Source organism: Dasypus novemcinctus, chromosome 4, assembly GCF_030445035.2.
Source record: "Dasypus novemcinctus isolate mDasNov1 chromosome 4, mDasNov1.1.hap2, whole genome shotgun sequence".
NCBI classification, from domain to species: Eukaryota; Metazoa; Chordata; class Mammalia; order Cingulata; family Dasypodidae; genus Dasypus; species Dasypus novemcinctus.
In genome coordinates, this window is record NC_080676.1 from 27159637 (window position 1) to 27170764 (window position 11128).

The 11128-nt window shown below is 38.4% G+C and overlaps 1 protein-coding gene across 1 annotated transcript in view; it reads left to right on the top strand.

Moving 5' to 3' along the window:
- LEKR1 (leucine, glutamate and lysine rich 1) overlaps positions 1 to 2703 on the top strand; it is a 275552-nt gene extending 272849 nt beyond the window's left edge. Inside the window, exon 15 of the mRNA XM_071214463.1 lies at positions 125 to 2703. Coding sequence (XP_071070564.1) covers positions 125 to 535 — 411 coding nt within the window. The 3' untranslated portion in view covers positions 536 to 2703. The remainder of the gene's footprint in view (positions 1 to 124) is intronic.
- The last annotated feature ends 8425 nt before the right edge of the window (positions 2704 to 11128 follow it).

Here is an 11128-nt window from a genome sequence, read left to right on the forward strand (position 1 = left end):
TCTGTAGGGACAGTCCAATATAGACCTCAGATTTCCAGTTCAGCCCTCAGTTTATGCTGCCAATAGCTACCCATTTCCGTGCCCTATTTAAAATGAAACGGTGTTTTTTTAATTCTATTTTCAGAACACTTTTCTTCAGGAAACGGTGCGTAGAGAGTGTGAAGAACGCTTTGAACTGACAGAGGCTTTGAGTCAAGCCAGAGAACAGCTCCTGGAGCTTAGGAAGCTCAGTGGAAGTTTACCATTGTCGCCGTGTTCCCTCAGCCAGGGCAGCCTAACCTCTGCTGCAGTGCTCAGTAATCATGGAGAGAAAAGCCTTGCAAGACCCAATTCTGAAAAAGGCATCAAAATCCCCTGTCTGCAAGCAGTGCCAAAACCCACAGCTTCCCTAAGCTTGGATAAGTCCAAGAGGATGGGCAACTCTGGTTTGCCCCTCTTCCCTCAACCACATCCCCCCAGAGGCCGGGCATCTTCAGTGAATGAGACCAGACAAAGACTGGCAGCCATCCTTCGGAGGAGGCTGAGTCAGAAGTGACTGCACCACAGTCGGACGGCCAGGAACAGGTCTACACAGCGTGCCACAGACTCCCTGTTACGGTGAATGACAGAGCGCAAACTATTCTCACAGATGGAGGTGGAAATGCATGTTTTTAGATATTTTTAACAAAAGAATGTAAAAACCTAGAAAACTGTGAAGCCACATTTTCACAGTGGTCTTTGAAATTGCCTCAAAGAATGAAGTTGTTGGTAGCCTACTTTCTGTACTTCCAGATTGTATATGTTCAGATATGTTCTATGAATATGCCCTTTTTAGAAATCACAGCTGAAAATTTTCACCCACAGGATCTTTTCAATTTTTTTTTCACTGTTTCAAGCAGATACATTTCCACAAATAAGAGATTCTATTAGTGTTGTTAATATTTGTTCATTGGTTTGTTGAGCTGAATAGGTTAAATAGATATAATGAGTATTCTAAATTGGGGGAGGGAGGGAGTAAAAGTACTTTAGTCTTTACTGGATAATTTCCAAAATGCTTAGTGCAAATATTCACAGAATGTGTCATCATCATCAAAAGTTTCTTTTTTATCTTGTGATCTAATTGGTTTGTTCTCGTTCTTCATTAGCATAGGTTGTAAGTAATGATGGATAACCTCCAGGAAGACACCCTTCTGTAAGAGGCTGGCGACCTTAGAATAGAAGGGACAGTAACTCCAAGTCAAGGAAAAGGTGTACTTCTCAAACTACAGAGATTATTTTAGAAAACAGAGAGTGTGGTCATGAAAATATCGCTTGGTAGAGATTTTCTACATTGAATGCTTTTTGGAACTGAGAGTTAGCTTTTGATTTGAACTTGTATAGTCAAGCCATTGGGAAGAGAGATAATTCAAGAGTTTAGTAAAGACACATAGAGCTAATTTAGGATTCAAATTTTATTACCCCCAAAACTATGCTCCTGGTTAACACATTTTCTGTTTTCAGAGTGAAAAAGTAAAGCCAGACACCAAATTGACTGTCTTAAGTTGTCTTAAAGCTTCAAGCTTTTCCTGTTCCTTAAAACATAGCTCTACCTTAAGCTAGTGTCAGTTTATCTTTTCTCCATCTCATAGAAGTGAATTTTTCCTCCAAGACTGACTTTACTTAAACCCTTCATCTAACTGCATCCTGGACACCCAGACTTCCTACTCCCAGGTTAGAATGATAGTAACACATGCGTTACGTGGTACGTTAAACTCTCTGCAATTCAGCTACCTTATTGGTGAGAGAATCCAGTGGCCCTTGGAATCCCTTCCATGTGCAGAAAATAATAATGAAGTTACTAAACAAAATCAAGTTTTCCTCCAGTCTTCCAAGGATTTTGTCTAATCTACCAGTTGAGTGTTTTAACTTCTAAACATGTTCACATAAGATCCACTGATTCCCCTGACTAGTTTAAATGAGCACATCTTGTATTAAGGCTTAGCATGCTTACTTTTTTACAGAGATTGGCCTTCCTCTTGAGTCATTTGACAAGATAGCACATCATAGAATGGTGGCACTGGGGTGGAACTTGCAGGTCACCCCAACCAGTTCACTACTCATAAGGAATAGATACCCCAGAGACTGTGACTTGGCTAAGGTCATACAGCTAGTTAGTAACAGGGTTAGAACAAGAACCACTGTCACCAGTCCTGTCCACCTCACCAGAGCTTCCCAAGCCTCCACCATGACTTTTGTCAATAGTACCTACTCTATATTTAATATTAATATTCTTCTTCAAATGTACTTTTTTTAAACCAAAATTCATGTAAAAGGAATAACTATAATGAGTTTGATTTGCTAATTATGTTTTTCTTTAATGCACTTAAAAATAAAAGGATAGCTATTAAAATAAAAAATGTTAATTGGTATATCCCCTAAAATTATCTTGCTTGCCAGCAGCACTCAGCCCACACTTTGGGAACCACTGCGCTAGACCTCATTGCCTCTGATGTGTTGTTTACATCTTCAAATTGCATGTACTCATGGCATAAGATAGATGGCAAAAAAAGTAGTGAAAACTCTACAGAGATTGTTTTGGCATATCGTTGTTATCAGGATATGCATTTTTTCATAGTTTTGTAATATCAGCACTTGCTTGGATACAATGCGTTTCTCCAATTTTTCCTAAATTATTAATATATTTAAATTCAAATAAATTTAAATGTGTAAAGAAATCTACACAAACTTTTCTAAAATGATGTAAAGACAATCAGTGCAAAACCTGGTTTCTCAGTTTGTTGTTAACTTCTGCTTCACAATGAGTAACTCAGTAAACACGCTGAGAATCAAATCATGATCTGCTTTGAAGCTATGTTATATTCTACAAATTGTCAAAGAAGTAACTCTGTGGAGACCCTGTATGCACTTATTTCAACCTAGACCTCTTGAATGGTGCAGACTAAGCTGTGTGCTTATCTTTTGAAGAAAGACATTTAAAGAAAAGAGAATAGCATAGAGTATGTAACCTGGGGGCTTAGAACACACTCAAACTTTTCTTGATTCTTTAATGAATGAACAACTCCTGGCATGAAACATCATCAGGAATGTTAAGAATGTGGTGACTATTATGGCAAAATAAGGCCCTCAGATGCATATAATAGATAGTAAGTCTAAACATTTTAATTGTTTATAGGCATACATTTACCATGACCTCAATAGATGGATTTATAAGTGTCAAAAGAAAAGAATATCATAGGAAATATTCCTTAGAGAATTATGACTCTCTTTGTTTTTCTTCTTTAAGTGGTATTGATGAGTAAAAATGGGAAAATTCTTTTTAAATTAGCATAAGAGATTTTTCAAGCAGTTTTTAAAAGTCTAATTGAATTAAATTCCTATATTTATAGTTGGTCAGAATTTCTTTTTTTAATTTTTTTGTTAGAAAAGTTGTAGGCTTATGGAACAATCATGCATAAAATACAGTATTCCACATACTCCATCACCAACACCTTGCATTGATGTGTGGAATATTTGTTACAATTGATGCTACAGCATTTTTATAATTGTACTATTAATTAAAGTCTACAGTTTAACTTAGCGTTCACAGTTTGTGTAGTGTAGTTCCATGGATTTTTTAAAAAATTTTATTGTTACCATATATACTATCTAAATTTCCTCTTTTAACCATATTCAGAATATATTTCAGTGCTGGTAATTGCATTTACAGTGTTTTGCTACCACCAGTACATTCCAAACCATTTCCATCATTCCAATAGGAATCTTGCATCAGATACCCTTTAATGTTTCCCATAGCATGACAGACAATTACGGCAGCATTCCCAAGTGGTGTTGATGGTATCTTAAGGAAGAAATTCGACTTTTTCTCTTAAAATATTTAGCCCTGAGTAGTAGTAAATTCTGAAGTCAGTGTTACTGTGTTGATCATTAGTCTTAAATATAAATTATATCATCTTTACCTGTTCTGAATTCCACATATACCATTTTCTTAACAATACAGTAGTCAAATCTGAATATACATATCCTATGACAATATTTACCATAAGCCAGTAAGTCAAAATATTTCCCTCTTCTCCAGCATTTATATAGCATAATGCTTTATATCCACTGAGCATTTACTAGGGGAGCAGATGTGGCTCAAGCAGTTGAGCACCTGCTTCCCACATGGGACATCAAGTTCAGTTCCTGGTGCCTCCTAAAAACAAACAAAAACAACAACAAGCAAATAGGCAAAAAAAAAAAAAAAAAAGAAAAACAACAACTTAGGGGAGCTGATGTGGTTCGGTGGTTGAGCACCAGCTTCACATATACAACATCCTGGCTTCAATCCCCAGCCTTGGTACCTAAAAAAAAAAATTTAATAAACGTCCCTCACACCCAAAGAAGTACATAAGAGAATAAGAGAATACTGAGTCACAGAGACTAAATAATTTACCCAAAGTAAGTAATGGATAAGACATAAATAAAAAGAATTTTAAACTTTTGCATTTTCTCCCAGCATCTTGATCTGTAGATGAATACTGAAACTATATTATTCATTCACTTATTTATTCAACAGATATGGAGATCTGAAGAAAGCACTATGAGATCTACAAAGACAATAAAGACATACTGCAGATTCCCAAGAACTGTATAGTAGGGGGCAGGGAGAAAGCATATGCAGAAACTATAATACAGAGCAGAAGGTGCTGAGCAGAGAGCAAGGTGTTATATGAGTTCATCTTGCTAGAAGAAATGGGAAAGTTCAGCAAGAATTTGCTTTTATAATAGGTGATGAAGAACAGATAGGATTTTTATGGAAGAAGGTATTCCAGGTAGAGGAAACATATAAACCAAACCACAGATACGGGAAGGATAGAGAACATTCAGTGAAGAGAAGTAGTGGGAACCTGAAAAGGTAGGTTGACCTCAAAGGTACGAGGGTCTCACGAGGGTGCTGATAAGGCGCCATGGCAGGCTTCTGACCGGAAGTGGCAGGCACTTTGTTGAAATTTGGGAACATTGCTTGAGCATTGAAATAGTTGTGGAATGGAAAGACTGGAGATGTAACACCAGTTGGCCATTCGTACAATAGTCCAGACAAGAGTTAATGAAGTTCTGAATATAATGTTGATATTGGGAATAAACAGGAGGCAGCCGATAAAAACTCTATTTAGAGAGTGGAAGGGATTTTTTCCCTGTTAAATGGCAATTTGAAGCCATTACCAGCCATTGCCAGCTTGGCATGGGTGCATTGTATGAGCTAGGCAGCAATTAAAGGGCCATACCCTATTTAGAAATATTATAGCACCTCTGAAAAATGTGAATTAATAGGAACTACGTTTTCTTTGGCCAACAGATAACTGACCCCACAGACTCAGTACTCACAAGAACACTCTTTAAAGTCAAAGGAAAATTCAAATCTAAATTGTATTCTTAGAGTTTGGAGGAAAAATCTAGAAACTGACATAAAAACAAATAACTATTATCTTGGCTCACAGAGTGCAAAGTACAGCTCAGTGGGAATCTTTGGGAGTAACAGTACAAGAAACTTCCTTCTGGTTTTTGCTAATCATTTATGAGGGAAAATATAGAATACAGCCGCCAAAATAAAAATAGGGTTTAGCTTAGAATCTCTAAATTGTAGAGGTCTGAAGGGGCCTGACAGATCAGCTGGTCCTACCCTGTTATTTTATAGAAGGAGGTCCCTTCGAGGCTAAATAATTTTCCATTCACATAGCTGCGTAACAGCAGACGTGATGCAAGAGCCTGGGCCTTCCAACCCTGGCCTTCACCTCTCACTTCTTTACTGGACGCACCGTATCAGTGCTCCTTTTGCTACTTAGAGTGTGATCCAGTAGCATCCACATCTCCTGGGAGCTTGTTAGAAATGCAGACTATCACGCCAAGCCTGCAGAATGGAATCTGATATTCACAACATCCGCCGGTGATTAGTACCCACGTTCAAGTACGAGAAGCTTGCTCATGGTGGTGCCGTTGGCCCAAACATAGTCCACCTCTAAGGGCTATGCATTAGTATTGAGCAAAAAGAGGCTTGCTACTCTTAACTCTCTTACGCCTAAGGAAAACCATGCTGCCCTGAGATGCCCCCTGCCCCACATGCTGATCCCTTTAAACACCTCAGTTCCCAGCACTCTCTTCACCTATCAACTGCAAATCTGTAACTCACCAGGAAACTACTGAATTAAAAGAAATCAATATTTATTTAAAAGAACCAAGGCTCGAAGCCTGAAAAGATCTAGAAATCTGTTATTCAAAAAATAATTCAATAGAAATACTGGCTGGCTACATTCTTTACCATTTTTAAATTCAGAAAATAATAAAATGGATTAATTTCATTTAGCCATTAAAATAGTTTTGAATACCTTTTGTTAACATATTTAGAGCTGTTATTTAACCTGGAGGGTAATTTGTTGCCATTAATAATTCTCAGTGTTAAATAATAATTCAAATCTCAGTATTAGACAGATACTTGAGAATCCTGAAGCATTTTTTAAATAGAGACTTTCATAAGACATTTGTGTGAAATGATTTAACTCTGGAGATATATTTGTTTTCTGCATATGAACATCTTTGCCTTGTGCCCCACAGTCAGATATAACTGTTCTTTCTCCCAAGAGAGTTTGATGTGATCTAAGCCATTCATCTAAAGAAGAGACCTTCTTCCGTCTTCTGTCTTCTTAAACAGAGTGAGTTCTGCAGTCGTGACTTTCTGTACGGAATTTTAAATTTTGAGGGAATTAAGGTTACTGCCAAGAATCAAGTGAACACCTCACTGATTTAAAGCAGGATATTTTAAAACCCAGGGCAACAGAGTTTCCATTCTATATTACCAGACTTTTTAAATGGTGTAGTTGAAGTTTAAGCTGGGATCTCACAAGATCACTAAACCTAATCTTTTTATTTTTCTGGGGGGTTAACAGGATAGAAACTGAGAAATGTACTTTTTTTAAAGCATTTTTTCCCAATTTTATTGATACATATTAATAAAGCATAAATCCATCCAAAGAGTACCATCAATGGTATTCAGTGTAATCACATGTTTCTGCATTCATCACCCCAATCACTCCCAGAAATGTACTTCTGATGAGGGCGAAAAAATTCACCACCTTCTTTAATGGCAGTTTTTGGGTAAGGGGCTTATCCACCTGCTCCCTCCAGAATTCTAAGTCAGTATTTTTTCTCATGTGCCCCAGAAAATTTTTCTCTAAAAACTATGTGCCTCTGACACATTTTTAGGTTGACATCTAAAATATTTCATCATCAGTCCAAAGAGTTGCGAAGGATATTATAAAGATAACCAGTACACTATATTGACATTTTTTAAAAGATTGTTTCTTTAAGATATTTTTATGATTTCAAAACTTTTGTTGATTTCCTGTCATATTATATTATACAAAAAAAATGTATACAACTTTATAAATTCTTCTGGATGGAGTTATTATAATTATTGTTAGCATATTATTATTTTTTAAAATAATTACAAATTTTTATAATCAACTATTAAGTATATGAGTTTAATGTTATTGACAATGCATTTGTTGGTGAGATGGATCAATATCTAACTTTTCCTTCTCATTTAATGAAAAAGAAAAGTAGGTATAGTAAAAATAATTGGTCTGTATATAGGGTCTTATGGAATTTTAATAGAAGATAGAAAATATTAGATATTTTAGGACTAGGATTTGCTTTATTGCAATAAACATTTCAAAGAGCATCTGAATACTTTGTTGATTAATAAGTGCCAAGCAGAGAAGTGGACATGACTCAACTGACAGAGCATCCATCTACCATATGGAGGGGCCAGGGTTCAATCCCCAGGGCCTCCTGACCTGTGTGGAGCTGGCCCACCCGCAGAGCTGCTGCACCCGAGGAGTGCCGTGCCACGCAGGGGCGCCCCCGCGTAGGGGTCCCCACGTGCAAGGAGTGTGCCCCGTAAGGAGAGCCACCCTACTTGAAAAAAGCACAGCCTGCCCAGGAGTGGTACTGCACACACGGAAAGCTGATGTAACAAGATGGAGCAACAGAAAAAAACAAGACGCAGTTTCCCAGGGCCATGGGATGATGCAAGCTGACGCAGAAGAACACACAGTGAATGGACACAGAGCATACAACGGTGGGGAGGGGAGAGAAATAAATAAAAATAAATCTTTAAAAAAAAAATGCCAAGCAGAAAGATAGCTCTTAGAACGTTTATCTAGTATATCTTGAAATTTTCAGTAGTTTAAGAAAACATTCTAATTACATTTAAAAGAATTTCTGAAACTCACCTATACTACTTTGATTGTTTAAAGGTGCTTTTCCTTCCAGCTAATATATCCTAGGGAAAAATATCAAGAGGAAGTGAAAAGAACCACTCATATTTAAGTGCACTGGGGGAGGAGGCATTTTTTACAATCAATATTTTTTTACTAATTTTTTTCCACTTTGCTTTATTGAAACTGCCTCTCAAGTGCATGCTTTGACAATGCCAGGACATAGAAGATGAGAATCAATCCAAAATTGTCTTGCTTCCATCACTGCACTCTACCTTGTGTCTGAACTCAAAAAACCCCATCATGGACTAAAATATTACTTCTAGCACTACACTTTAACAGGAATTTTTAGGCTGGAAAATACAGGAAGCCCTAAAGGTTTCCTTATGAAATCAAAAAAAGCAGGTAAATCATATGGAAGTTGAGAATTTGGAAATGGATTTCCTTAAAATCGTCCACCCGTTCCTGTACCCCTCGGGTATACTTACTCCATGTCCAAGACCACTGTTCTAAACTATCAAAGCAGGCCAACCAGAATCCTGTTTGCATCAGAGCCTAAAACCTGGCATAATAAGTAGAGTGCCTGGGGTCAGATGGTGGGGATCCCAGAACTAAGATCCAAGATAGAGTGGCCCTCTTCCCAGGATGCCTCAGCTCAGGGGTACAGGGGGTCAGGGAGGGGGTACTGAGAGCCTCCTCCTTAGCTAGGCATAGATTCTGAATGGGATAAATTTTCTGCGCGCAGAATTGACAACATCCCTGTGGTTTTCTTGGGCCGTGTCCCTGTGGGACGTCTTATTACACTCTTAGTCAGAGAGGGACCTGAGAACTGTACAAGCCCGTCTTCCTTAAGGAGTCTAAGGCAGACCTGCAATCACCAGGAAGAAATTAAAATCCTCCAATTTCCAGACCTTGGCAGCAGTAGGCGATGTAACAAAGAGGAGTGTGAGTCACAAAGATAGATTGAGGTAAGAAAGAGCTTAAATTCTTTATTACTGACATGGTTGTATCTCTGAGTCAACTGTTGCTACTGTCGTCAAATCCTTAATGTCCATGCAAATGGGACAAAGAGATTGTATTAATACTTGTTTTTCTAATTTGTCTCCTGGACAAAATACGTTGGTAGGAAGAGATGGCCCCTTTTGATAGAAAGAGGTATTTTTCCATGGCTTTGATGTTATTATTCATGACTCAGATAAAGTCATACAACCAATGCTAGCATTTGTTTTGCTTATGTTATTAAAGGCCTTTGAAAATATTTGTCAAACCGCCTGTAATTTGGTTCTCTAACTTAGTCCTGAGGCATTTCAGGAGCATGAATGTGTAGTCTATTGCTATTCTTACTTTGGCTGCTGATGTCCTAAATGTTTCTAAGAACAGGCATGTTCTTATTCAGGCATGGGTCCCAAATACCCAGAGTTCCTGCCTACCCCCTCTCGGCCCAGGCACTAGGACAGCTGTTGGAAGGGCACAGGGAAGACTGAGTGCCTTGTGGGGTGAACGCAATGACCTTTTTAAGTGTATCATCCCAACTGCGTTTCAAGCAAAAAATCTTTATGAACCGTTAATTTTTTCTTATTATTTGTCTCTTCTGGCCTTCATTAGTATGAAAACAGCTAAACTTTTCATGAACAGAACTGTGTATTCATATACTATTGAAACGCAGGCATTAAAGGTTTAATAAAAACTTTATTCCAACTTTTTAAGAACTTTTATAAAACGTATTTTTTTACTAGAGAAGTTGTAGGTTTAAAGAAAAATCATGCAGAAAATTCAGAGTTCCCATATGCCTCCCTTAGCAACACCTTGCATTAGTGTGGTACATATGTTACAATTCACGAAAGAATATTTTAATTGTACTGTTACCTGTACTCCACGGTTTACATTTGCGTTCTCTGTTTTGTATCAGCCTATGTTTTTTTTTGTTTTTTTGTTGTTGTTTTTTGGGGTCTTTTTGGTTATTTTTTTTCTAGTAACATATATCTAACCTATTATTTCCCCCTTTTAACCACATTCAAATATATAATTCAGTGCTGTTAATTACTCTATAATGTTGTGCTACCATCACCACCATCCATTACCAAAACTTTTCCATCAACCCAAATAGAAACTCTGTATAATTTAAGCATTTACTCTCCAGTCTCTACCCATTTAATACCAAGGGTTTTACAGACAAATCTTCTCCGAGAAGTTCTGAATTCTCCTGGAAACATGATAAGGATATTGTCTCAGCCAGTTTCCTTGGCTGGCTTTGCTTTCAGTCTGAGCACTCCTGAGAGGGTAATAATAGGGCTCTTCATACTCCTTGAGCCAATTCAGGTGAGGAGTGGGGTCTCCCTGCAAGTCAGTGCCACGAATTTTCTTTCATGACCAAAAGGTCATGAATAAAACAGGTGTGGGCTCTCCTCTGCCTGGTAAAAGGGCTGTCTTCTCAGGCATTGCCCTCAGTCCGTGTTCCCCAGTTTAAAAGCGGTAACGAGATTTGGTGGAAAATGACCTGGCATTTCACTAGCAGGCCTTGTCCACCCCTCCCGCTCTGCCGTGGAAGGTCCTGTGATGAAAAAGGAAAAGCTCAAGTGCATACAGCACAGAGGCGGCCTGCAGCCGGACCTGTAACATCAAGAACCTGAACCCTCACTGCTGTGCCACATGCGCGCTGTCCCTCAAGACACCCAAAGCCACCATGCTGGGAACCTCCCAAAATGGCAACTCGTGAAAAAGCTGAAGAGGGAGGCTGCGGGAGTGGGTGTGGGGAGAGGGAGATGGGCAGGGGCTCCTTATTTTCTGGGAGGGGGAATTCTCCCAAATACAGCGCTGCTTCAGAAGACTGAGCAGCGTGGGTAGGGGAATACGCCCTGTCAGAAGAATCCAGTTGCATCACAGTAGTAGTAGTGGTC